This window comes from Guillardia theta, assembly GCF_000315625.1.
Source record: "Guillardia theta CCMP2712 unplaced genomic scaffold GUITHscaffold_40, whole genome shotgun sequence".
Classification (NCBI taxonomy): Eukaryota; class Cryptophyceae; order Pyrenomonadales; family Geminigeraceae; genus Guillardia; species Guillardia theta.
In genome coordinates this window covers 240,186-265,745 of record NW_005434634.1, presented here as the reverse complement: position 1 = coordinate 265,745, position 25,560 = coordinate 240,186, and the positions used below count along the sequence as shown (strand labels likewise).

General features: G+C 52.0%; 7 protein-coding genes across 7 annotated transcripts in view; 5 read left to right on the top strand and 2 right to left on the bottom strand.

The window, feature by feature from the left end:
• Nucleotides 1-613: 613 nt before the first annotated feature.
• Nucleotides 614-3,418, top strand: GUITHDRAFT_109597 (hypothetical protein; the record flags this gene model as incomplete). Its single annotated transcript, XM_005831399.1, has 21 exons — nt 614-674; nt 803-897; nt 941-1,027; nt 1,080-1,232; nt 1,280-1,387; nt 1,441-1,479; nt 1,535-1,554; nt 1,611-1,653; nt 1,706-1,783; nt 1,831-1,945; nt 2,279-2,308; nt 2,361-2,421; nt 2,475-2,553; nt 2,603-2,639; nt 2,685-2,773; nt 2,821-2,858; nt 2,912-2,963; nt 3,016-3,099; nt 3,156-3,215; nt 3,259-3,339; nt 3,386-3,418. 21 exons carry the CDS (start codon nt 614-616, stop codon nt 3,416-3,418), a joined length of 1,443 nt encoding a protein of 480 aa, XP_005831456.1.
• A 105-nt stretch (nt 3,419-3,523) lies between these two features.
• Nucleotides 3,524-4,966, bottom strand: GUITHDRAFT_163564 (hypothetical protein; the record flags this gene model as incomplete). Its single annotated transcript, XM_005831398.1, has 12 exons — nt 4,795-4,966; nt 4,646-4,744; nt 4,523-4,594; nt 4,392-4,469; nt 4,304-4,342; nt 4,193-4,258; nt 4,085-4,146; nt 4,007-4,034; nt 3,849-3,956; nt 3,736-3,783; nt 3,633-3,689; nt 3,524-3,586 (listed from the first exon to the last, which is right to left on the bottom strand). The coding sequence occupies exons 1-12, from the start codon at nt 4,822-4,824 to the stop codon at nt 3,524-3,526; spliced, it is 750 nt and encodes a 249-aa protein (XP_005831455.1). The 5' UTR covers nt 4,825-4,966.
• Nucleotides 4,967-5,587: 621 nt separating this feature from the next.
• GUITHDRAFT_152972 (hypothetical protein) lies at nt 5,588-5,896 on the top strand (the record flags this gene model as incomplete). Its single annotated transcript, XM_005831397.1, has 1 exon — nt 5,588-5,896. A coding segment is annotated over one exon (309 nt), but the record flags the coding sequence as incomplete, so codon positions are not given.
• Nucleotides 5,897-9,119: 3,223 nt separating this feature from the next.
• Nucleotides 9,120-11,254, bottom strand: GUITHDRAFT_109594 (hypothetical protein; the record flags this gene model as incomplete). Its single annotated transcript, XM_005831396.1, has 8 exons — nt 9,120-9,194; nt 9,256-9,300; nt 9,353-9,433; nt 9,687-9,926; nt 9,983-10,087; nt 10,326-10,481; nt 10,531-10,707; nt 10,757-11,254. The coding sequence occupies 8 exons, from the start codon at nt 11,252-11,254 to the stop codon at nt 9,120-9,122; spliced, it is 1,377 nt and encodes a 458-aa protein (XP_005831453.1).
• Nucleotides 11,255-12,243: 989 nt separating this feature from the next.
• Nucleotides 12,244-13,510, top strand: GUITHDRAFT_72232 (hypothetical protein; the record flags this gene model as incomplete). The annotated part of the gene is made up of 8 exons (XM_005831395.1): nt 12,244-12,405; nt 12,468-12,559; nt 12,608-12,746; nt 12,790-12,849; nt 12,902-12,967; nt 13,017-13,158; nt 13,227-13,321; nt 13,364-13,510. The coding sequence occupies 8 exons, from the start codon at nt 12,244-12,246 to the stop codon at nt 13,508-13,510; spliced, it is 903 nt and encodes a 300-aa protein (XP_005831452.1).
• A 1,539-nt stretch (nt 13,511-15,049) lies between these two features.
• GUITHDRAFT_109592 (hypothetical protein) lies at nt 15,050-20,726 on the top strand (the record flags this gene model as incomplete). Its single annotated transcript, XM_005831394.1, has 19 exons — nt 15,050-15,314; nt 15,366-15,651; nt 15,712-15,784; nt 15,832-15,914; nt 15,964-15,997; nt 16,046-17,963; nt 18,021-18,082; nt 18,136-18,200; nt 18,464-18,531; nt 18,800-18,932; nt 18,986-19,356; nt 19,444-19,541; nt 19,590-19,785; nt 19,885-19,988; nt 20,049-20,156; nt 20,217-20,279; nt 20,334-20,444; nt 20,492-20,602; nt 20,649-20,726. 19 exons carry the CDS (start codon nt 15,050-15,052, stop codon nt 20,724-20,726), a joined length of 4,227 nt encoding a protein of 1,408 aa, XP_005831451.1.
• A 902-nt stretch (nt 20,727-21,628) lies between these two features.
• Nucleotides 21,629-25,560, top strand: part of GUITHDRAFT_109591 (hypothetical protein) — a gene marked incomplete at both ends in the record, with an annotated part of 4,783 nt that continues 851 nt past the window's right edge. The window contains 24 exons of the mRNA XM_005831393.1: nt 21,629-21,660; nt 21,714-21,762; nt 21,813-21,872; nt 21,917-21,967; nt 22,016-22,081; nt 22,137-22,288; nt 22,340-22,388; nt 22,437-22,490; nt 22,550-22,598; nt 22,655-22,681; nt 22,736-22,779; nt 22,834-22,873; nt 22,926-23,008; nt 23,053-23,116; nt 23,171-23,220; nt 23,268-23,417; nt 23,483-23,608; nt 23,731-23,806; nt 23,853-23,952; nt 24,015-24,351; nt 24,525-24,632; nt 24,779-24,880; nt 25,017-25,145; nt 25,387-25,529. Coding sequence (XP_005831450.1) covers nt 21,629-21,660; nt 21,714-21,762; nt 21,813-21,872; nt 21,917-21,967; nt 22,016-22,081; nt 22,137-22,288; nt 22,340-22,388; nt 22,437-22,490; nt 22,550-22,598; nt 22,655-22,681; nt 22,736-22,779; nt 22,834-22,873; nt 22,926-23,008; nt 23,053-23,116; nt 23,171-23,220; nt 23,268-23,417; nt 23,483-23,608; nt 23,731-23,806; nt 23,853-23,952; nt 24,015-24,351; nt 24,525-24,632; nt 24,779-24,880; nt 25,017-25,145; nt 25,387-25,529 — 2,141 coding nt within the window. The remainder of the gene's footprint in view (nt 21,661-21,713; nt 21,763-21,812; nt 21,873-21,916; nt 21,968-22,015; nt 22,082-22,136; nt 22,289-22,339; nt 22,389-22,436; nt 22,491-22,549; nt 22,599-22,654; nt 22,682-22,735; nt 22,780-22,833; nt 22,874-22,925; nt 23,009-23,052; nt 23,117-23,170; nt 23,221-23,267; nt 23,418-23,482; nt 23,609-23,730; nt 23,807-23,852; nt 23,953-24,014; nt 24,352-24,524; nt 24,633-24,778; nt 24,881-25,016; nt 25,146-25,386; nt 25,530-25,560) is intronic.

Below are 25,560 nucleotides of genomic sequence, written 5' to 3'. Positions count from 1 at the left end.
ACCCGCTGCCTGACCGTGGCCGGCGAAGCCCGGGGATGAGGAGGGATAAGGGCTCCGGCCCCCGGTCCATGTGCACGATGGTGCGCGAATCATAGAGAGAAGAGAGAGTGGGGGGAGGAGGAGCAGGAGCAGGAGCAGGAGGAGAGGAGGGGAGAGGAAGAGTGGAGAGGAGGACGAGTGGTGAAGCAAACAAAGAAGGGGAGGAAGTGGATAAAGGATGTAGAGTAATGAGGAGGAGATCCAGTACGACTGTGTTCGGGAGCCAGCAGGTCCTAGTTGCTCTGATTCATAATGTTGCAGGAGGTTCGATGACGAGAAGTTTTATCTTCTCCATCTCCCTCCTTGCCCATTGCGTCGCGTTCAACAACAACATCAACTTCGCCCTCCATCCCAAAATGATAATTCAAAGCTGTCGCATGGCGAGGAATTTTCGCTCAAACTGTTGCCGGACATTCTTTACAACCAAGGCAACTTTACTTTACATCATAACAACGTTGACTGTAGTGTATCAGAAATGCATCATGAAAGCTGTACAAACCGACGGAGCCGACGCTGACCAATCATGCAGCATGGTATGCACGAATCATACATTCAAGCACGAGTTTGAGCGTCAATGCAGGAGGACTTCATTGATCCAGCGGTCGAACGATTCTCAGGGATCAAGAGGCTTTACGGTTCTTCTTCATTGGAGAGGCTGAGAAATGCTCATGTTTGTGTGGTAGAGCATCGCGCCCTCTAAGCTGTGATCGCATTGATTCTTCAGAGCAGGTCGGGCTGGGAGGCGTTGGCTCATGGGTGGCAGAATCATGTGCGCGCAGCGGAATCGGCAAGATAACACTAGTGGACCTTGACGAAGTTTGCATATCCAACATCAATCGACAGCTCTGCGCTCTAGACGTATTCGTCTTCGCTGAATTGCACAACGCTGATTGTGTGGCAGAGCACCGTAGGACGCCCGAAAGCAGAAGTCCTGAGGGCTCGGATTCTCGACATCAATCCTGAGTGCAATGTATCATGTGTGTTACAGGTGAGATGTTTTCCAGCCATGTTGATAAAGCTAACTCTCCTCTGCTCGCCAGTTTCTGCGACGTGAAAATGCCCTGAGCATCTTGAGCGGAATGGACGGGGATGAGGGGATTGAACCTCAGAGGACTAACTGCTCGTTTGACTTCGTCGTTGACGCCATCGATAGCGTCGATGACAAGGCAGCCCTGATTTCCGCGTGCACTTTCGTGAGAGTTGAGGTGTCAGAGGAGCGGAGGTTGATAGCTTTAAATAGTTGAAGGTTCCTATCATCACATCGGGAGGCGCCGGGGGCCTGACGGATCCTACGGCGATAAGATCGGAGGAGCTGACAAAAGTTGAAGACGACGAGCTGCTGTTCCATGTGATGCTCCTTGTCCGGGGCTAGCGATGCTGGTTGTTGATGTTTGCGACCAGGTGAGGAAGAAGTTGCGGCAGTTCTACGGCTTTCCCCAGGTAGGAGGAGGAGGAGGAGGAGGAGGAGGCGTGATGGATGAGAGCCTTTTGGCAGGGGCTGCCTCACCGGAAGCGGTTTGTCCTTGAGATTCCTTAGGATGTTATTGAGCTGTTGTAAGGAATGTTTGCAGAGTGAAACCTTGGAAGATTCAAGCTGTCTACTCCAGCGAGAAGGTCCGTGGAACTCACGCCTGAGTTCCTGATTGACTCCCGTTGTCTTGTCCAGCCTATTCAGACCTTGGTTGAGGAGGCTGCGAGCCAGGGATTCCGATCTTGTGACTTCTCTATGGGGACTTCAGCCATGGTTATGTTGTTTTCCTTCTCCAACTTCCTCCTGACATCGGAAGCAAGGTCACGGGCTCGTTCGGTCTTGCTATGGGCTCCTTCATTGTCAAGTCAATCGCACTTGGGACTAATTTTCCTCCCAACGTTCAGTTAGCTAACGCGACAGGAAGTCCTCGTCGAGGTTTGAGACTTCAAGAGCAGATCGACTAAAGTGTGAGCTAAGACATACCTGAAGTCCAGTTCTGTTTTAACTTAGTAAACTGGTCAAGCCTCCTCAACTCTCCTGATTGTCCTCGTACTGATTTCTAACTTAACTTTGAGTAAAGTCAACTGAAACTTGCGGGCCGGCCAGTTGGCAAGTTGCGGGCCATTACTGAACTGCCAGCCCCGGTCCCGGCCGCCGGGCTGCGAGATAGTAGATATAGGGGGATGAGGGCGATGAGGGTGAAAGGAATGGGCGGAGCAATATGGGCGGGGGTGATGGCTACGAGCAGCGTGATGCTCTTCTCCTCAGGGTTCTACATGGCAGGACGGGGAGATCATGGTACTTGGAAGCTAGCTCGCTCCCTTCCTCTTGATCCACAGCCTCTGTCCAGGTCCGCTCCTTGAGAGATTCATCGGATCAGTGGACAGGAGTGTAGATCTTTCGCAGGAGAGGTGATGATCAGCGACGCAAGCTTTACAGTGGTAGGGATGACACCTTGTTGCAGGTTTCATGGCAGTTTCGCAACTGATCTCGAGCTCCGTGTTCATTGCGGGTCGTTATTCGCTGCCCCACCTCTCCTTGTGGTAAGACGCACTTTGATTCGACTGCTGGTGAATAACGCGGGAATTGAAGTTAGCTGTTGTTGTGAGCAAGATTCATTCCTCCGCGGGTTTTGTTCAAAGAGAATTCTCAGCTGCGTCTCAAATCTTCGCAGGATTGCTCAGTGTATTGATAAGAGCAGCACTTGGCTTCGTGTTGGGATCGTTATTCTTTCATTCCTTATTCGTCATTTTCGGAGTTCCGGTGAGCTCGTGCTTCAAGGAGATGTTTCTGTCTGAGTCGCGTGCAAGGTCTTGGAGGCGGCGCACAAGACTTTTGTTCTCAGCATGTATCATCTGTTTGTGATGCGATACAAAGGGTCGGATGACATGGGTTGACCAGGCACCTCGCCGTTCTTGCGGCAGTGCCTCTTGCTTGCACGTTTGGCACAGATGTCGGGCGAATGTCTCCTGTATTTCTTCCTCGCTGACTCTGAGGTGCCCTAGCTGGGAGGATGGAGGAGGGTAGTCGCCTGCAACAACCCCAAGACTGACGGAGAGGTGTTGGCGTACTTGCCTTCCGCTCTTGCGGTAGGGTGTCCGGGGAGGCTCGTCTTCAAGCTCACGATAGGTTTCCCGTGCTTCAGGTGGTAGGCACATGGTTCGGTGCGATCCCCATCCCCTTGGACTGGGACAGACCATGGCAGGTAGCGATGGAAGTGGGAGAGGAGCGACACTGATCCCTCCAAGGCCTGGCCTATCACCTGCACGGCTGGCGCCATCGCAGGCCATGCGTTAGGATGCTGCGCTGCCTTCCTACTCCTCATCCTCGTGCGCTCGTAACCTTTTCGCAAGAGAGTCGCTGACAACCGTTCAGGGTTCGCGAACTCGGAAGCAGAAGAGAACGTGAAGACGATGAAGAACCTGGGTCGTTCGGTCGAGAAAGCAATCAAAGAGCTCGATAGAACATGTAGTATTAGTTTACAGCTGGACAAACCTATTTCCTAAAGATTGCCTAAAGAACAATGCCGCAAACCACCACTCCAAAGCAGATGATGAAGAAGAAGACCCCCATAATCTGCATCGAGGTCAACTCATCCTTGTCAGGGAGACGGCATCATTACTATCAGGCCAAATCCTTGAGATATGCGGCACTGCACAAATAGATCCATTCCCTTATCCTGGCTATCAGTCAGACAAGGAGCTCGATGAATAATCTAGTGTCACCTCCACGATCCAAGTTCGAAGCAGACTCGCAAACAAGGCAGCTGGGAACTGTAGGAGGACAGGAAACTGAAGGAGAGAGCTCAACAAGAAAGCTTGAGCACAGGGATGATCACCATCATTAAACATGCAGCTGTGATCGCGTACTTGTCCAAGACGGAGATAACACAGTCGATCTCCGATTTATATGAGAGTTTGTTGGCTCCACCGCATCCTACCGAGCTCTGCGTCTCGTCATCAACAAAAGAAAGGCTGCAGCGTTCCTCACATATACCTGCCAACTACTCGTACTGTTCCACAGCCTGTAGACAACGTCAATCATTTGTCCGCGGACACGCAAATGGACGCATACTTGGTCACAGTGTAGTTGAACTGATCAATGTACGAAACAGTCGATGCCCCAGTGGTGGATTTCTTATGACACCATCAGGGTTGGCTGATACATCATATTGAATCTCACCTTGAGATAGCTCACGTTGACAGAGACGAACGTCGTGAAAGCAATCTGTGCCGACGCAAGGAGCAGCTGGGGCTGACAGTGAGGGATCAAGATGCTCGAGTTGCTTCTCACCTCCAAGTAGATGAAAGAAGACAGAGAGGTGGTTGAAGACTGTCAGGTGCTGCTAAGAGAACGTCGCGATGCAAACGACGAGAAATACCTTCGTAATTCCGTAGAGTAGCAACATGCAGCTCAGAAAGAGGAAGATGGACCAAATGAGGAACGAGATGTATGGAGCCTGCAGATCAAAGGCAAGGTGTAACACACTGTTCTCAGAGAAATTCAGTATACCAGGATGAAATCTGAGAAACTAAGGCATTGCTCGAGCAATCGATTCTGACTGCAATAGTCGTTGATAGCATTCTTCGAAACATCATAACGTTAGGTTTCTTCTTCCACAACAATCTCATTAACCTGAACATTTGATCTGAAGGAAAACAATTGGTTGCAGAGAAAGGACGAGACCGCAATATCTCCAAGGGACAGTATGGCCAACACCCCCAATAACACATTCTTGAAATGACAACACTTAGCCAACGCAACATAGAGCCGCAAAATCTTACAAGATAATGTAAAAGTTGAGCCTTGCTCATCCGTTTCTTGGGCCTTTCTTTCTTGGGTTGATCTTCCTTAACAGCCTTCTGCTTCTTCTTCTTGTTCCCTCCTTGCTTTGACTTCCCACTTCCCTGAACTTCGAGCCTGGTTTCGTGTTGCTCGTCTCCGGTGTTGTCTTTCTCTCCCTTTTGTGTCTCATCCTTGCCTGTACTTTCTTCCTCTGCCTCTCCTTTTCTCTCATCGCTCTCGTCCTTTCCCTCCTCCTGTCCTTCCAACTTGACTTCCTCCTCCCGCTCTTTCGCAACTCTTTCGCCTTCCGCCCTCCGTCGCTTCTCTTCTTCTCGCGCTTCCTTCCTTCCAACCTGCTTCTCTTCCTGCTCTGGCTGCTGGATGTCCTTCTGCTGATCTTCTTCTTCCTGTCGCTCCTCCTCCTCCTCCTGCTTCCTCCTTCCTCTTCCCCTTCGGGGGGGCATGGCGCCAATCGCAATCGCTGAAGGGCCCGGAAGGGGAGGGGTACAAGATCAAATTGTGCCAAACTTTGCTAGAAAGGGGTGGGTGAATGGATTTTATCAGAGGGGTACTCAATTGATCGAAGGTGGGGTGGGGTGGGCAAACAATCGGGGAGAGCACTTGATTGAACGGAATGGAGTCGGGGAGGTGACGGCGACGGCGACGGGGATCTTGACATGAACATCCGGCATGCTCGTCTGCTGTCAGTGCTCTTCTCCCTCTGTTGCCTCGTGTTGGCCTGCCATGGACAAGTAGGAACATGCATGTTCAAGGTGACACTACGACCCTCCCATGCTCGGATCACTTTTGGTTTTGCAGGAATGGGAGCAACTGGAGCCCTTCGACTTCGAGCCGCAAGAACCTGAGGAGGTCAGACTCCTCGCGTCCTTCCAGACGCATCAGCGGCCATGCAAACTTCTCATCTCTATCGGCTTCTGCGATACTCGAACCGAGTCCGGGATGTACGGCGACCTCTGCCATCATGTCGCCCCGACGGCCATCGACCGATGGGAAGTTGTGGTTGAGGAAGGTGAAACCTCGCTAGATTGGAAGCCTCATGCGATCATCTCGAGAGATTGGGAGGGTTTCTACACCTTGCTCGTAGAAGCTCGATGGGTGATCCCGTCCTGACCTCCCTTGACGTCAAGAGCTGCTGACTGGTGAATGGCAGGAGCACGAGGGGGGAGAGAGGAGGACGATCTTCGAGGTCGTGAGGTTTAACGGTTCCCAATCCTCGGGTGCCTGTGAGGTCAAGGACGAGGAGGAGCAGGAAGATGAGGGCAGCACGGTGCCGGATTCATGGGGGTCCATACTGCATGGGAGGAGCCCGGTTGTGGCTGAAAGCCTGCGCGTGCTGAACGAGTCTGTAACTGCTCTTCTGGAGCAGCATCAGAATAGGATGGAACATCTGTGTAACTCTGCTCGTTTCGTGATCTGGAACTCTTTCGGGGTGCACGGGTTTGGCTCCCAGCTGCTGTCCCTGCGCATCGGTCTGGAGTACGGGATCCGTACCAACAGGGTTGTCGTGCACAACCCGGAGTTTGAGGTTGGAGGTGTTTGTTTTGCTCCTGTCTCTTGATATTGTTTTCATGTGAAGCAAATGATTGTTCAAGATGACCTTGCCCTGCGCTTCGGCGAAAAGACCAACTCCTCCTCCTCCTCCTCCTCCTCCTCCTTCTCCTCCTCTCCCTCTCCCTCTCCCTCTTCCCCTCCTCCCTCCTCTACGCCTTCAGCACCTCGGATATACTGGGACAACTACTATGATCACGAAGGCGTCCTTGAGAGCATTTCCACTTGTGACCGATCCGGTGAGGAAATATCACACCCCTTCCGGTCGATGACGACGATTCAGTGCTCAACTGGTTGGACCCAACCTTTTATGCTCCTCTAAGAGAACACGGGGAGAACACGTCACCTGTGAGTCTGTGCGGGTCTCTGATCTTGCTCTGACTGGCCTCGTGCGCCTCAAGGTTCTTGAGCAGTACGTGGAGGAAGATGAAGCTCTCCAGCATAGCAACCTGTTACAGCTACACCCAGTGAGTAGTAGTAGTAGTAGTAGTAGTAGTAGTAGGAGGAGGAGGAGGAGGAGGAGGTTGAAGTTGCTGCAGGTGACGTATGGGAAGAAGATGAGGAAGGGAGCGGTGAGGCCTCCCGCTGCGTTGGTCTCGGATCTCGTCCAGATGTTGGGAGGAGGAGAGGAGGAGGGGCAAACAGTTGGGACCAACATAGGAGGAAGAGGAGGAGGAGAAAGCTCAGAGATCCGAGTGGGGGGTGGGGAGGAGGAAAGGAATATTACGTGGAGTCCGGACATGAGCAGCAAGGGGCATGTCAGTTTTGATGTCTATTGGTGGCACCTGCTGTCTACTTGGTACTTGTTCAGGCCGAAGGCTTCACTGATGGACCATGTGAATTCTGTCAAGGAGAGTCTCGGGTAAGAAGCTGCTCTGGTTGCTTCTTGAAGTCTTGTCGCCCTTGGTGTACATCATTGTCTTGATGCTCCTATAGATGGAATGAGAAGCACAAAGTCATCGGAGTTCACATCCGTATGGGCAAACTTGCTGTAAGAAAGAAGATCAACATTGTTTGTCTTTCCTAGCATCATCTCTTAGATGCTCTTCTTTAATCTTCCATCACAACTCTCTTCAATCTCCGCTTTTCAATTTCCTCTTCTTCTCTCGCTCTCCTTTTACTTTTTCTTCCTTTCACTCTGTCGCAGGATGCGAAGCTTGACAAGGTTAACGAGGCTCAACGGATTCCCGTTTCCCTCTACGTTCGAGAGGTTTGCAACTGCTCTTGTCTAGAGATGTCTTGACGAGAACAACAAGACTAATCGACTTGCTCGCATCATCAATGCCACGGCAGTCTTTGTTTGTAGCGATCACCCGGGCGCTATCAACAAGGTTTTCTTCCATCCTAGTTCTTCACTTTGGCTTCTTCTCCTCCTCAACTGACTCGCCGTCTCTTCACCCAGTTCATACGCATGATGCCAAGCAACCTACAAGTCTTCACACAAGACTCTCGGAGATCTTCAAACCCTCTCATGGTTGCATGTTTCATTCTCAACATCGACCCTGACACCTCGAAGGCGCTCATGACGGATCTGATCTTAGTTTCTCACACTGATGCAATTGTCTTCACCTTCACTTCCACTTTCGGACAAATCGCAATGTGACGATGCAGCTGTTTGAATTTATGGGAGATAAGTTTGTCCAACAGGCACCTTCATGCGAGGTACACGGACTTCAACCCTGTCTTCATCGCAATGGACGACTACTGCACTAGGTTTCCACCCTCGAGAGATCTTCTTGCAGACATGATGATTCCTTTGCAGTCTTGGTTGGGCCGGTTATCACCTGGAGCTGAAGCATGTTTGTATAAGCAACAGGTTGCTGGAGTTTGCAAGGGATATGCTAGATGTGACCAAGACTGCAGGAGCTCAATCCGGATCATGGTTCATGATTGTGAGGCTGGCGCTTGCGATGGTGGGCTTGCCCGTTCTCTGCCATGTCAGGTGACACGATGAGACGCAGAACGGATGCGATCACAGCCTGCCTCGGGGCCAGTGCGCTCAAACTCACTGAGACTTGTTCATGGTTTCCGTGCTAAGAGAGGTTGGGACTTCTTCCTCCTCTACCCTCCTGAGCTCTGATCGTCAGAGCACCTTCCTCTCGGTGAGACGATCATCCGAAGAGAAGAGGACTCCCGGGCCTCGCAAGGTTCCTCCGAGGAGGGAGAAAGTCTCGGGCAAAGCTCCAGGTCGACTCGACTCTCCGAGTGGAGGAAACGGTTCTCAGCTGACAGCGCGATCGAGGAGGAGGACCAAGGCTCGGTTAGCAGCATGTCCAGGGAGGAGGGCGGAGAAACGGTGGTCTCCAGGAAGGAAGGAAGGAGCGAGAAGAATCGATGCGTGCGTCCTCTCTCCAGTCTCATCCCCTCGTTCCCTCGCTTCAAGGGAGCTTGTCGGGCTGCCGAGCAGCTTGACGGGCTGCACTGCCTCGGCCTGACGGTCTTCCAGTCGTCGAGTGAGCAGCAGTGCAAGGCCATGTGACTTAACTTGCTCCACTTGTCTGCCATGTCACTCCTGTACAGGTGCTGCAGCTACGGTCCCTGTGCTCTGTGGCAATGGATCGTGAAGGAGGAGGGAGGGGCAGCGGGAGACTGCTGGCTGGGGCTGGGGCAGCTGGAATATCCGTGCCTTCCTTCTCCCGAGGGATGGAAATTCAAGGGAGAAAAAGTGACGCGCGAGTGAGGGGAGGGAGGGAGGGGAGGGAGGGAAGGAGGGAGGGAGGGTAGGTAGGTAGGTAGGGGAAGAGAGGATAGGTGGCTAGTGCGGCTTCTTTACATCAATCGTTAGCTGAAATCCTGTTGACTTCGTTGACTTTGCCGATGATCGCACATACTTGACAAGAATCACAAGTCAGGCTAGTTTGAAGCAACACTTCGGAAGGTTGTCAATATACCTGTACAGGTTTAAGCCACATGTCGAGGACGGTCCTTCCGGGCACCTGTGGCGATGGAGCAAGTCAGCATGCGAGGGGCGGGCAGGGGAGGGATCACGATGTGACTGTATCGGATGGAGGTCCAAGCCTTGATGCTCCCCTGTGCTGGTTGATTTGTCTTCTTGTTTCTTTGCTGCATCTTTCACGAAGCAATCAATTGCAAGAAAAGACATTTGCTTCATGTTTGTTGATGACCTCAATATCAAAGGATCATAGGATACAGGCTTTTTCCGCAAATTCAGCCGAGTCGGACCATTGTTCAACTCTGAAACAAGTGCAAATGTCCAATAGTGAGTTTCGGGGAAGATAACTGCTTGCTTTTGACTTGAGCCTTTTATCTCAAAGAAAATCACTGCTCCTTGTCCAACAGTCTGCAACATCTTTCGGCTCACAGTTATTTCTCCCTGCAGCTTGACAGAGAGAGTATTGTCTGATGAAAGCTCACTTTTCGACTCCACGTCATGACTTGGCTCAATGTCAAATCGGTTCAATTCTGATACCAGGTTGCCATTCTTGTCCACAAGCCCGATGGATAAAAATGGTTTGCAGAGATTCGCTGGATTCTGCACGAACAAACAATTCAATTTGATGTGGTAAGTCTTGATCGAAGAGACAGCGATCATGGAGCTAGACTGCGAAATCTAAGGCGGGTAAGGTTTGAGAGATGTGCCGTACATCACTGGGTTACCTGTACATTAGAGGCTGCATTCAACTGATTCAGCCATTCTTGGGCTTCTCGTTTTGAATCTGCAACGAGGTAGAGGTCATCTTTTGAGGGTATTGATAGGTCAGCCTGTTGAGAGCAAATCAAACAACATGTCAGCTGAATCGAGGAGCTATGAGCAAGTAACCTGAATGAGGATACAATTTTGAGCCAGAGAGGAGAATGCGATAAGAGCTGATTGTAGCGGTACAGATACAGATGGCTTGAGGAAAATGTGCTCTGAACTTTTGAAAATGTGTAGTGATGCACCTTGGATGATTGCATATCCTCTGTAACTCTTTCTATGAGTTGCATCTAACCAGGTTACGTAGCCCTTCTTTTGTGCAGGGATGTTCTTGTCATCTGTCTTTGAGACGGGCTTCTGTTCTTCAGCATTGTCGATTTCTGGAAGGTACCAATTGGGCCGTGCGTCCTTTCCATTGCTAGCTTGTTGCAATCTGAGAGATAATCGGAGGTACTCTATCTGCTCCAACGGATGGTTAGCAGAAAACAATATGGATGAATGACATCACCGCTTCAAGGAGAAGTCTTCTGTTCTGTTTGATGCTGATTCCCATCTGTTTGAGGTCATTTTCTTTGAGACGAAACAACTCTTCAAAATCAATGCGATTCAGCGCGAAAGTTTTTTCATATTGTGAGAATCCAATACTTCTCAACCAGAACAACACGTCATCGACACCAGCTCCGAGCTGCATTCGAACATGAGCAAGCAGTAGATCGCATGGCAAACATCCAAACCTTCATGGGAGTCTTCACGGCTTCTGATTGAGGCTCACAATGTATCTCATTCACTTGGCTGATGTCAAAGCTGACAGACTTGAGACCAGGTTGGTCCAGTGGATGTGCCGGAATTGTACCCGTCGCGTTCGACTCTTGCGAAGAGTCTGTGGTGCTGTTCGCCTCCGGGTAAACTTCCAAGCCATCTTCAGAATGCCTGGCTTCGCTTGCTAGCTCGCGCTCTTCAGAAATAGCGTATAGCTTTCCTATCTGAACCTCACCATAATCATGACTCTCTTTGCCAGCAGACACGAACCCTTGATCGTCCTCCTTGGGCACATTCGTTCTGTCAAGATCCTCTACACTATTGTTGTTCTGGGCCGGGGTTGAAGCGGGGTCGTCAGCACCTTCGCCGGCATGACTCCAACCATCTTTAATGCTCTTTCCGGCCTTGAGCAGTTGAGCAGGCGTCGGCCTGCCGAAGAGCTTCCCCGTTCCGATGGAGGAGTCAGGCTGCATGTCGATTCGAACTCAAGTGGTTGCAGGCCCCTCAAGCGTCTCTGCTCTCAACACGAACATGCAGGCTCTCTTCTTGCACATCCCTGCCTACCAGTCCCATTTCTGTGCTGGTCGCTCGCCGGCACATGCGGCAAGCATGGCGCCCCGGCAGCCGCGCCGTCACAGTCGGCCATATGCCCTGTCACTCAGCATGCTCATGGCTACCGGCAGGAACTTCGCATGCCCGCTAGCTGGCCCCGCCTACAAGCTAGTTATGAGAGGCTCCCGGACCATTAGTCGGCACTCAGTCGGACCGGTCCTTAGCCGGCCCCGAGTGACCCGGCAAGGCCAACTCAAAAGTTTACTTACTTTTATATTACTAGTAAAAGTTACTTACCTGTGCCATAGCTCACGGGATCATTATTTTATAAAGCACTGTTTTAAAACTCTCTTGCTACCCAATAGAGTCTGGGTGGGAGTGGCGTGCAGTGTTTGATGACTGGTAATCTAAGGGGTCCAAAACAGGAGAAATTGGGGGTGGAAGTGTTGAGATGGGCTAAATGATGGGTACGGTGGTACCTGCCCCAGGTGGTCCAATGGTACTTTCGTCTGAAAGAGGGGTGGAACGACTGCGCCGCGAATGGGTTGTATCCTTGGAATGCAGACATGTCAGGGTAGAAAGGCGGGAGGGAATGGCGGCAGTGATAATCGAACTGGGTGAGGGGAAGAGAGACTGATGCAACAATGAGAGCCTAAGATGTGATGAAGAGGAGAGCAACGGCTGAGATTCATCCAATAAATTTCTTAGTTCGGTTTTGACAGATGGAACGGGACCCTGTGTAAGGAACAAACTCTTAAATTGTTTGAAAGATCAACAAAAGGCAAGACCCTGCTCAATCTAATTACATGACCTGACGTGAAAACAGGTCTAGTGAAAATGTTCGGTATGGATGCGGGTCTGCGGAAAGACTACGACATGGGTCCGGCCATAGGAGAGTGAGTCACGACAAATGCATGTCCTTCATCCGAAGTGTTGCTCACCTTTCCTTGCTCGCAGAGGATCATTTTCAATAGTCAGATTAGGAATACGGAGATCCAACGGGGAAAATGTAGCTATCAAAGTGATTGACAAGAAGAGCATAAAATTCAAGGACAATGTAGTGCAGCGAGAGGTGAATCTCCTGTTCACGACTTGACCTTCCAAGAATTCCCTTCTTGATACGATCTTTCTTAGATTGCTACGATGAAATTGGTGGATCATCCTAACTGTGTCATGCTGTACGACATATATGATGACAGCAAGCACAAGTATTTGGTTATGGAGCTGTGAGTGAGATTCGATCACGTGAAGGAAGAATTGAGGTTTTGTTGCAGGGTAACAGGAGGAACTGTCATGGACCGAGTTGTGGAAATGACACATTTTACCGAAAAAGACGCTGCCACTGTCACCACACATGTCCTGAGGGCGCTCGAACATTTGCATGCTTTGGGAATTACTCACCGGGATATCAAGGTTTGCATTGATCAGCTATCCATGTTCTGATTTTTTTGTGTAGCCTGAAAATCTTCTCTACAAATCCAACGATCCACTGTCACCAGATTACAATACTGTGAAGGTGATGTGTCTGATATTTCTGTTGCCGCCGCGCCTCTTACGGTCGAGGGTAGTTGGCAGATTTTGGTCTTGCGAAATTTGTTGGGGTTGACGAAACCATGAAGACTACTTGTGGAACTGTGAGTTCTCTTTCGTCGTTCATCGGTCGATATATGATTGATGAAGCAGCCTGGGTATGTTGCCCCTGAGATCATTGATCCGAAAATGCCTTTTGGCGATGGATACGGTCCATCGGTGGATATATGGTCTCTTGGTATTGTACTTTATATCATGCTTTGCGGATTTCCCCCTTTTCTACACGAATCGACAGGTCATATTCTCTTGAATTCTACAAATCCTTCTTGGTCCACACGGTTCTTACTTCTTGTTCGATTACAGCTGTGTTATTCCAGCTGATCCGCAAAGGGGAGTTCGACTTTCCCACTCCATACTGGGATGCTGTGTCATCGGACGCTATGGATCTTGTATCAAAGGTAACGATGGTGCTTGAGTTATCATCCACTAATTCAGAGTAGATGCTTGTTGTAGATGCAAAGTCTCGACTTAATGCTGAGCAATGCTTGGATCACCCTTGGATCAGTGTCAGCGGACCAGAAGCTGGGAGAACTCTGCACAGGTATGACAGCAGTGTCCTGCCAAACTTTCCTTTGATTCTCCTGTGATGTTGCCAAAGTTTCCTTTGATGTCACCAAACTTTCCTTTGACGCTTGCCTCGCAGCTCTCACCATGCATTCATGCTTATCCGAAAATTGCAAATTTTCGACAATGTGGATCCCGCATGCATGCAGGTCAGATATTGTTTGCAATGGAAGCTTTGGATTGACGAGAAGAAAGGCTGTTTGTTCGTGCCTCAAAGTCAAGAAGTTTCCTAAGGGAGCATCTGTCATTCGCGCGGGTGAAATAGGGGACAGCATGTACTTCATCAACAACGGGGTTGTCAAGGTGGAGAAACAAGATTTGTTGTCCCACTTTATGATGTCGAGCCAAACAGGTCTTAGTGGAGGGGCGAGAGATCGATCGATTGTTTACAGGAGATTTTTTCGGAGAGATCGCTCTTACCGTTTCCGAGAATCGCATTGCCGACGTGTTATCTGTTGGGAGCTCGCTCACGAAGGTGGATGTAAGGTGAATGAAGACAGCCAGAGGGGCTCAGCTCGTTTCCTCACCTTTCTTGCCTGCAGAAGTGTGACGGAAGAGACGGCGACAGGGGACACGGAATTGTTTCAACTCTTGCGCTCGGATTTTGAGGACATCATGCTCAAGTTCCCCGTTCTAAAGAGTCGACTGGCGAGCATCGGGCTGGTGAGGCACTATCGAGGGAGATAAAGTTGAGTTTGATGTTTGTCTTGTACAGGCTCGCGTCAAACGACAAGCAAAGATCGTGAAGATGGTTTCCTCCGAAATGCAACAAGATGAAATTGATAACTCAATGCCCGCTGGGACGTGAGTCTTACCAATGTCAGTGTTCAAGTTTTACACTTGTCCTGCTTTCAGAAAGTCAGCCGGTCAAGGGGCGAGTAAGAAAGACACGATCGTAGGGAGACGGAAGGGATCAATATCCGATTTCTTACAAAAGATCTTATGCATAAGCGATACAGTAAAACAGTAGCCTGACTTTGCATACACCCCATTCAGAAAGGAGGAAGACCATCGCCAAGGAACCAAGGAACAACTTCACAGCATGAACGAGACAACAACTCCGCTTGTATCAGCTCCCCCTGCTTCTGCTCCTCCTCCCCTTTCTCTTCATGACCTTTCGCTCGGATCATCCTATCCTCGTCCTCTGAACCATCGTCGCGCCGCAAGCATGAGCTGGCTCTCCACAAACTCCCACCCCCACCCCTGTCTTTTCATCATATATCTACTAATACCCCTACTTTTCAAGTTTTTACCACCCCCTTTGCAGGACCCACCTCTCTTATCCAATGTGACCAGTCGGTTACTGCCAACAGTGCAGACTATGGCGGGAAGCGAGGGAGGGGAAGGGGAAAGCAAGATCAGAAGCAGAAGCAGGAGGGGCAGGGGCAGGGGCAGGGGCAGGGGCAGGGGCAGGGGCAGGGGCAGGGGCAGGAGCAGGAGCAGGAGCGAGAAGGGGAAGGAGCGATTGCCCGAACTTTTCTTACATCCCCACTACTCACAGTTGTTTCTTCAGCAGACATGCAGGAATCGACGGAGTTTGTGAGCTGACACAAAGGATCGATATGAAATACTTTGTTGGCATTTTCTTGCTCCTGTCCCTTCTCGAGGGCGCGAGAGCGAAGGATTGGGCAGAGCACTGGTGCGAAATCAATGACTGCTCAGGGGTGAAGGCTTCAACCAAGGAGGCAGAGGCAGCGGAGGCATTTGCTGTAGAAGTGAGAATAGCAACGCGGCGGTACCATGCTACAGGAGAGATCCGAGCGATCAAGTCAGATGCCATGCGCACCGCCTACTGGCAGTATGATGGACCTGTGCTTGATCACCCTGGTGATCCTCCCCTCTTTCGATCCCTCCTCTTACCTCTGCTTGTTTCACCAGCTTTCCCCGGTGTAGCGAACGAGCATGCGGAGAGAGCCGAGAGGAGAAACGAAGCTGCTGCGATAGCGATGCGACGCATGGTAAAGGAGAGGGAAGCGCTCGGTGCTGATTTCCGCCCTGAAAAGGGATTCCTCCCCATGGAATCTCCTGAGGCAAAAGCCTTGCATGCTGTAGAGGAAGAGCACGCAGCAGTTGCTGTTGCCAAGGCAAGGTTCAAACACCTGGAGGAGGAGATGAGGGTGCCATGTCAGTACGACATTGGACGAGAGAAGGGAACGCTGTCAAGGTGATTTTCTTCTTTCACGTAACACACAAACCGAGACTTCAATATGATGGATGGCTTCAGGTTGACTACCTTCCCTTCGAACATGCAAGGGTGTGCCGCAGGTTCCGTCTGGAAGGTCACAGATGATGGAGAGGTAGCAGGGCTAGTAGGTTTACACAGAGTTTGATAGTGAATGGGCAGAAATTCAACGACGCTGAAAATCCCTTTCACCGGACTGTTTTCTGGTCAGCGTCAGTGTGGAAGAAGACGAATGGGACCCACAGGTCCTTCAAACGGTTTTTCGTCATGGTGAGTGATTTTGTTTGTGTGCAGGGAGTGGTTTGAAGACATATATCAGCTGCCAGAGGTAAGTGCCTCACAGTGTCAGAGCTCGTAACAAGTCATACCTTCCCAGGGCCACTTTGGACCGCATTCTTGGAGGCAGATCGAAGCGAAACGGATTCTCCCTTACAAAGTGGCGGCGCCTCCTCCTTGTGCGCCGGGTTATGGAGGAGCGGAATGCAAGAGGGAGCCAGGCGCAGGAGCAGATTATGTGGACGAGGAAGAAACGCTTCCGCCATGGGTCAACAAGAAGTCTGTGAAAGCTCTAACCCGATACTGGAAGCGACACATAAGGCGTAATGCCGCCATCTCAGGGAGCTCCACGGAACCCGAGAAGATAGCTGGCGGTGCTAACACGTTCAACAAGAGGAAGAACAAATCCAAGAAGACGTCAAGAATAGGGGAGAAGGGCGACAAGGACGGGGGAAAAAGAGGAATTGGTGCAGAGCAGGCGCCGGACCTTGAGGAGGAGAAGGGGAAGAAGACGAATTCGGGTGGTGACAAGAAGGAGGAGAGTCAAATCCCCTTGCTCAGCGGAGTGGAGAAGATCGATTGGGATCTGAGCTCGGATGGCGACGAGAGTATGGAAGTGGTCGGGAATGAGGAGGATCGCTGGGTCCCGAATCCTCATGCGAGTGCTAGCGGCCCCTGGTATGGAGGATGGTGGGTGGGAATCTACGGCAAGAACCTGGGCAAGGGGCACGGGGATCTTGAAAAGGTCCTGATTGGAGACGTTCGATGCCGCAGAGAAGTTTGGCTCTCTCAGTCTTCAGTAGCCTGCATGATTCCCAAGGGGATGGGGCTGGAGCAGACGGTCACTGTGATGATGAAGAACAATCAGCAGGCTGATCTGCCAGCAAAGTTCTCCTACGAGCCGCCAGAGATCTTGTCGTATCACCCGAGAAACGGAGCTGTGAGAGGAGGTCAGATGGTGACGATCAACGGAAAGAACTTCGGGCATGTCGACACGTCCCCAGTCATCTACCTTGCTGGCAGGATCTGCATCGAGTCCTTCTGGGTCAAGGACAGCCAGGTGCTCTGTCGCGCTCCTCCAGGCGCAGGAGGGCATGCGTATCTCCACACCGTCGACGTGCAGTTGCACGATGCGGTGCACGTGCAAGACATGCCGCGGAAGCTGAAGCATGCGGCCAGGGCGGTGAAGGATAAGATCGCAGAGTCTGTCTCGCAGAAGCCTGACCTTGTGGTGGAGCTGATCAACTCTGGTTCTTCCACGCAGACATCGGCTACTTCGACTGACGTCTCAGTCGTCGTGGGGGATAGCGCGATTGCGGAAGTGCTAGGGCCGAGGAGAAAGGTGAGCTCATTGACACGTGAAGAAAGGTTGCAAGCGGAGGAACTTGCCAAGAGAAAGAGAGAATGGAACAACAAGGCAACGGATTTGATGCAGAAACGAGCCCAAGACGCTTCTAAAGAAGAAAGTTCGGCGACAGCTGACTTGATTGGATACATCGAGACCAGTGTCGAGAAGGACGTGCAGGAGTGGGAAAAGCAGAAGAAGGTGAAAGAAGAGAAGATCCGGAAGAAACTTGAGAAACAAGAGGCTCTTGAGAAGCAACGGCAAGAGGAGGAGAAGATCCTTCAAGAGAAACTGCTTGTTGCTAGGAGAGAGCAGGAGAAAGCTCAGACAAAGGTTCAAAAATCCCTCAACAAATTCCAGGAGGCTCAGCGACGAGCCAAGATGAAGAAATTCGAGACCTCCGCGAAATCAGCCTTGGACAGCAACGAGCAAGGAAGGGCAGAGGATGTTCTCAAGATCGCAGCTGATTTGGACCTGCCTTCGTCTCATGACCTCGTGAAGCCTCTGCTGGAGAAAGCAGGCAAGAGGGAGGAGGAGTGGGAGAGTGAAAGAACAAGGGAGGGCACTGGTGCTGCCCCTTCTTCAGCCGCAGCAGAAGCAAAGGAGGAGGAGCGGAAGGAGAAGACTCGAACTCCTCTGGAAGACAAGGGGCTGAAGCAGGAAAGCGGGGGGGGTGAAGGGGGGAGGGCCGATAAAGAGGGGGAGAAGCAAAGAACGTGTGAGGGTTCAGCACAAGAATGCGCAGCCAAGACAGAGGATGAAGACGCACTTCCTGACCTCGACTTGTATGCGGTGAGAGCATCTTGCTGCCTTGTGATGTCTTGGTGACCCGTGAGAGCTTGCAGGAGGATGAGGAAGCACGCAAGAAGAAAGTTAGCAAGAGAAAGAAGAGGAAAACAAAGAGCCGTCGGTGAGCGGCGCTCGGATCCACCACCATAGACACACAGCAACATAGAAACACAACTAGTGAACATCTCTAGAGATCGCGACTAGGTCCGCGAAATGTTCCAAGGCCCTCCTTGCGGCTGTTCACCTGCCGCCTTACCCGGCTTCCTCCTAGCCTGACCCGTGTGTCCTAACCGTGAACACTCTGACTCCTTGCACCTGGAGCCGAAGTAGTTTTCACTCAGTGAAATGTAGGAGCTGGTGGAGCAGTGCTGGTGGAGCTGGCAGCCCGAGACTCTGGTCTGCCGGCATCGCGGTCAACCTTTCTAGTAGCGCTATGGCGCGAAGGGAGTCGGGTATAGGCGAGGGGCGATGTGGCGGGAGGGATGGGATGGGATGACAGCAGGAAGAGCTGTGTACTTAAGATGAAGGCGAAGATGGGAAGATGGAGAGAAGAGAGGAGCAGGAGAACATGACCTGGTTCTGATGGTGCAGTTCGCTGCATGCTGAAGCAGGGGTCAAAGTTCTCGTTGTGCCTCCTCCTCCTCCTCCTCCTCCTCCTCCTCGTCATCCTCAGCCGTGGGTCGGCCCCTGACGATACTTCTCACTTGAAAGCCTCTGAAGACCTCCAAGTCGCTGAGAGGTTCTATCAACGTGAAGTTTCCCTCAACCCACAAAGTGCCGACGCATGGCACGGACTGTCAGTAGTTCTCCGGCGGATGGAGGACATAGACGGTGCTGTGTTGGCCATGCACGGGTGAGTTTCCCTTGCTCTCTTGTAGTGTGGTATATGAACTGACTCTAGAGCAGAGCCGTCCTGATCGACCCATCAGCGACTCTTGTGAGGGAGTTGGGACTGCTGCTGCGGTTGCAAAGCAGGGAGCAGGAGGGGATAACGGCGCTGGAGCGATCGATCACGCTAGGAGCAATCTCTTCGACAACGTTGCTCTTGATCGGAAGGTTCAGACACGCTTCGGGTGACTTGGAGTCTGCGATCAGGACCATCAGACTCTCCATGAGGACCATGGACGTCGCCCTTCGTGGAGGGCACGCGGCAGCCCTGGCGATGGTCTTGCTGGATGCAGGCGACCTTGTTGGTGCACGAGATGCTTTCCATGCAGCGTCCTCTGAGCGACTTCTTGTGCGGGTGGGTGAGAGGACGTGGACCAATCCCTTCATGGGTATCAGATGGCCTCCAGTAGTGCTACAAGGGAGGAGGATTGGGGTGGGAGAGGGCAGTAGAACTCTCCTCACCCTGTGCGATCAAGGCAATCAGAGTGAGAGGGAGGAAGCTGCGAACCTGCTGCACCAAGAGCTTTCCTTGCTGCAGTACCCTGACAGGCATCGATGTTCCAGCTTGCCACAGGTCAACAAGTGTCCTCGCGTCGCTTTCGGGTCTGACCGGCTCCTGCAGCTTGTCTACGTCCTGTCGGGAGCCAAAGACGGAGTTGGGTTGGGATGTGAATTCCATGGTATGGTGCTTGCTCTGGCTGAAGCCTACAGGAAGAACAGAACCCTAGTGCTGTCGCCATCGCCATGGTGGCTGGCAGGAACAAGGGAACAAACCGACTCGTGGCCCTGTGAAGACTCTGCTCGACTTGACACCAGTGGTTTCACTTGCTTCTTTCAGCCAATATCTACGTCCTCTCTTCCTGAGATCCTTCTCTTTCCCTGATCTTCCCTTAGATGTCGTTTTGGAGACTCCCCAGACTATGAGGAGTTCACACCAGGGAGACAGGAGTACTCGCCTGCGTCCAAGTTCTGGATTCCTTCAAAGTTTCAGTCCCATGGACTTCTCTGGTGGAGATCAATGGTAAAACGGCTCCTACTGCCCTTCATGTTGGACCAACCTCTGATCGACCTGACAACACAGCTGTCAAGGTTCCTCTTCAGGCCACAAGAGTCTCTCCAACATCCTCCCCTTCCCAACAACCTTGGACATATCGGCATTCACATCAGGAAAGGAGACAAGGTCTCCGAGGTCTGTAAACCCCTTAATGGCCCTCCCCTCTGATTCTCCGGCTCACCTGGCCCCTGCCAGGTGCCTGTGCAGCCAATCGGCTCTTACGTGCAGGCTACGTTGCAAGTTCTGCAAACCTTGGAGGTCTCGTTGCCCCCGCTCCTTGTAGTGAGCGATGGGTCTGCTGCTCTTCGACAGTTCTCCCAGCACATGCGCGAGGTAGCGGATGTTGAAATCCTTGCCGATGATCTGCCGCAAGCTCCCAACTTGCCAACAGGGAGGAGCGGAAAGCTCGCCATCGACTTCCCTGTATCCTCCGCAGGCTCCTCTCTTCCCGCCTCTGAAGGTCCATGCAGGAGACGCGGGTTGCTGACATGACCCGGAAAGCCGTTCGAGACGTTTGGCTCCTATCGCATAGCAAGGCGCTCGTGCTGACCATGACCTCTAACTTCGGGCGACTGGCCTATGTAGACTCAACTGCCACTTACTGCAGTGTTGACACGACTTGTACAGGAACTTGCGTTTGCGCTCAGAGGAGGATGCCCCCCCCTTACAGTCACCCTTGACGTCTTGTGGCATGACCCGCACTAGAGTAACAAGGTCTACGGTACCATAATGGGCCGCTCTTGCGGCAGTGCTCTCAAGCTTTCAAGCCGCTCTTCCTCAGTCCTCCTCAGGCTTGGAGTCCCGGAGTCCTCCTCCTCCTCTGTCCTTGTTAGATTGCTCAGTTTGTCACTGGGGATATTATCATCTCTTTCACCCCACTGCTTGCCGATCACTGAGATCACTGAGATTCTCCGTGAGACTGTCGGACTCGAGTCAAGAGGCAACACCGTGGCACCGGCGTTCAGTATATTGTTGTAACGGTATGTAACGTCCATTTTTGTTACAAAACGTTACAGTCCGTTATTCCCGCATGTGCAGGAGGTAGACCATTTTCAAATGGACTCAGTGACTTTGAAAATGTTTGTTAGAAAGTGACCAAAATATTCGGCGAGACCCAAATCTTGTGTGGCCCGAAAGCTTCCATGATGGTTTGAGCGCGTGATGGGAAGGAGGGAAGAAGGAAGCAAGAGGATAGAGACGGGAGACGAGAACAACACCTCATCCTACGATCAGGATCATGCCCTCCTGTTCCTTCCGTCTTTCCTTGCTGATGTTAGCTGTGTCTTTCCCTCTTGTGACCTAGACGCACACTTATTGGCCCACCCGACTATACTTGTTTCTTGTGCAGTCCATGCGAAGTATCATGGCATCGTTTGTAGGTTTCAAGAGCACACCATTTAGATCATAGCAGACAGAATGCGATGCCGTTGAATTTGTCTAATGCCCTTTCTCCTCGTCAACATACCAGACTGACTCGGTTTACAAGATTTCTCACCTTCCCTCGAAGATTTGCAGGGAGTAGTGAGGGAGGGCCTTACGAGGTCCACGTGACTCAGCCATCCTTGAGGATGATTCCTCTCTTTGTCCCCCTGGCTGAAGCCCAGCATATGAAGCCCCAGGACTATATCAACAGGGGCAGGTGGGACATGCTTCTACCGAGGTAGAAGGAGTCCGCAAGGTAACTTTGCGCAGGGCACTTGCCGATCAAGACAAGCATGAGGAGGCGATTCTTTGCTACGAAGTATTGCCATACATATGATGGGAGAGGGCGATGACTGACTCGATCATAAGGCCGCGATTTCACGGATGACTTCCTTGGCGGACTCCCCAGTGGTTTCGGAGAGCTCGCAGGTTACTGTAGATCTCGATCAGGCTGGTCCTCAAGGTCCCTCCAGGCTCTGTCTACTCCTCCTCCTACGCCGCAAGACGAAGTGAACGTTGACATGGTAGACGTATCTCTCGATTGCCAGTCACACTTCTCACATGGTCTCTAGGTGAGCGCTACCCTAGGAAAAGCCATTTCGCTCGGCAAGCTGGGCAGAAACCCAGCAGCGACAGAGGTTTCTTCATGACAACGTTGGCAGTTAGCAGGACTCTTACATTCCTGAACTCCAGGCCATGGAAGCGGCTCTTGAGCTCGATCCGAGGAACACAACCACTCTGAGTTACCTTGGACTTCTACGGGTGATCGTCTTGTGCGGGGAGGGTCAGGAATCATGGAAGAGCTTGCAGATCAGGGAGAAGAAGTTCAATGAGGGAATCGAATGGTGCCGTCATATGTGATCTCAAAAACCTTGCTTGCATGACTTGCACTGCAGCTACCGGGAGGCCCTGTCGATAGACCCGAATTGTACCATTGCGGCGGAGGTATGGAGTTGCTTCTCGATTGTGTGAGGAAGCTGAGGATTTTTGAAGGGATTGGCAACGGCGCTGACAGATGAAGGGACAAGACTGAAACTCCTCGGGCAGGTTTTGAGCATTTCCGCTTGTCGATCATATCTGGTTTGAGGGCGTTTCCGTCTGTTTAGGGAGATGCGTCGTACCTCAAGTACAAAGAAGCTTCACAGATCTGCCCATGTATGCTCTCTGATCTTCTGAGATTTGCCGCCTCGTACTCACTGAAATGTTTGAAGGCTATGCGCCAAGTCATTACAACCTAGGTTGCCGCTGCTTGAATGATCCTGTTACGTTCACTGAAACATCCTGCTCCAAAGGGATCGTGTTGGCAGAAAGAGGCCTGGTCGACGAAGCTATACAGGTATGAGAGAAACCATGATGCAACATGGAATGGTGTTGAAGTATTTCTCCGCAGGAGTACAAGAGGGCGCTAGAATGCTGTCCGAGATATGCCGGTGAGATGCAATGGTGTTCTGACTGGCCAAGTTCACCGTCTGTTCAACGCAGAAGCGCACAACAACATCGGGGTTCTCCTCAAGGGGAGGAACCAGATTCAAGAGGCGATCGAGTCGTTCAAGGCTTGTCTCGAGGTCTGTGACCTTTCTTCTCAATTTGGCCTGACGTCATCGACCAGCTCAATCCAAATTTTCAGCTTGCACTGCAAAACATCTCACTTGCTCTCTCTGACCTCGGGACTGGTGATCATTTGCCTCTGAATCTCTTTTGACGTCTGAAACCTCGTCCAATCTCAGTTGTCAAATCTCAAGGAATGATCGATGATGCCATCAACTTCTACAAACAGGTAGAGCACGTTTTCATTGCCAGTTGGTTTGATATCTCGGTTTTCAGGCACTGCTCTACAACCCCAAGAGTGCTGACGCCATGTACAACCTCGGGGTTGCATACATAGAGAAGAATGAGCCGGAGAAAGCCATCATCTGCTACGAGCTCACTACTCAGATGAACCCCAGATGCGCGGAAGCATACAACAACCTCGGAGTAAGGCGATTCTTGATCTCTGACATCTCCATGACTCTCCTCCGTTGACTTCCTTGTGTTTTCAGGTCATCTACAAGGATTTTGACAACCTTCCCCGTGCTCTTCAGTGCTACGAGTCCGCTCTCCGAGTCAAACCAGCGTTCCCGGAGGCTCTCAACAACATGGGTGTCGTCTTCACCATGATGTGCCAGGTGCGATGAACCATTTGCATCTACCCTCCGCCTCCTCTCGCTCCTCCATGCATTTCTCAACATGATCTCCTCCTCGCGTCCTGCCATCCAGTCAGCTGTGAGCTGACCAGCTGCGCTGCCAGCCGGAAGACGCCTTCGCATACTTCAACGCGGCCTTGCAAGTGTATCCCAACTACTCGGCGGCTTACACCAACCTTGGTCAGCCATCCTCTCCTGTTACGACTTTCCTCACTAGTGCCTACAGGAAAATTCTTCCAGGACTCTGGAGATGCCGAGAAAGCTATCCACTACTACGAGAAAAGCCTCGAGATCTACTCTGCCGCCCCAAACTCAGCCCACAACAGGTCCGCACTGAACTTTCCGAGTGCGCAGGAACTTGGCTGACTGGCCCCGATGGCTTCTGCAGACTGCTGGCCCTGAACTATTCGGTGACGAGGAGCCGGGACGAGATCTCAGCGGCGCACGAGCAGTGGGGGAGGGAGATTCGGTTGCAGGCAGGGCCGAAGAAGAACAGCTGGAAGAATGTGAAGAAGGTGGAGAGGCAGATCAAGGTCGGATACATCTCCCCGGACTTCAACAAGCACTCGGTCGCCTACTTCTTCGAGGCGGCGCTGAGGTGCAGGAGCAGAGAAAACTTTCACGTCACTTGCTACTACGCCGCGACCAAGGAGGACGTGATGACGAGGAGGCTGCGCGAGATGTCCGACTCGTGGGTGAATATTGCCAGCAAGCCTCCAGCTGTGGTACGACTGTTCTGGAGGACAGGGGGGGGGGGGTTGGGGAGGGAGGAGGGAAGGGGGAGGGAGGGAGAGGAGGGAGGAAAGGGGCAGAGGAGGGTGGGAGAGGAGGGTGGGAGAGGAGGGATAGAGGAGGTGGAGGGAGGAGTGGCAAGAACACTCAGCTGAGCTGCTTGCAGGTCGCGCAAATGATCGAGGCTGATCAGATTGACATTCTCGTTGAGCTCTCGGGTCACACAGCTTCCAACCGCCTCGATGTCCTCGCACTCCATCCAGCTCCAGTCCAGGTGCCTGCCCTCCATGGCTCGCTCGTTCTCCCTCCTCCTGCCTCCTTCCTTGATCTCCCCGTCATGCACCTCACTATCTCCGTCCCTCATCGTCTTCCACACATCCCTTGCTCCTCGCCCTCCAGTGCTGAATCTTCTCTCGTCAGGTCTCTTGGATCGGGTATCCCAACACGACAGGCCTGGACACCATCGACTACAGGTTCACAGACGACAAGGCAGACCCTCTGGACACGACCCAGAAGTTCACCGTAAGACCGCGTTCCTCCCTCCTCCCTGTCCTTCTCAGCTTCCTTTCCTCACTGTTAGGGCCTTCCCCGTATCTCTGCCCCTTTCTCATCGCTTCTCTCTCCTCCTCCTTCCTCCCATTCCTGAGAAATGAAGCAGGAGGAGCTTGTCCGGCTTCCCGACTCTTTCCTCTGCTACACCCCAGCAGAGGAAGCGGGACCCGTTGCCCCACCCCCCTGCGAGGCCCTGCACTACGTCACTTTTGGAAGCTTCAACAACGTAGCAAAGGTATTTCCAACTCCTCCCTCCTCCCTCCTGCATCTCTTCTCCCTCCCACTTCTCTCCTCCCCTTCTTCAAACTTCTGCTCTACTGCTCTCCATTTCCCCTCATTTTCTCCTCCTCCTCCTCCTCCCCATTCCTTTCCTCTGCTACTGCTCTCCCTTCCTCCTCTCCACCTTCCTCCTCTCATCTCACTTCCCCATCCTACCTCTCCCGCTCCTTCAGCCATCTCATTTGGTTCCTTTGCAGATGAATGGCGGTGTTGTCAACCTATGGGGGAAAATTCTTGCGTCTCTGCCAGATTCCCGGCTTCTCCTCAAGTCACGAGCCTTCGCTGCAAGTCAAGTCAGAGAGAGTTGTGTCTCAGCTCTATCAGAGTTCGGCGTCTCCAGGTCGATCCTCCCGAGAAACTCCTCCTCCTCC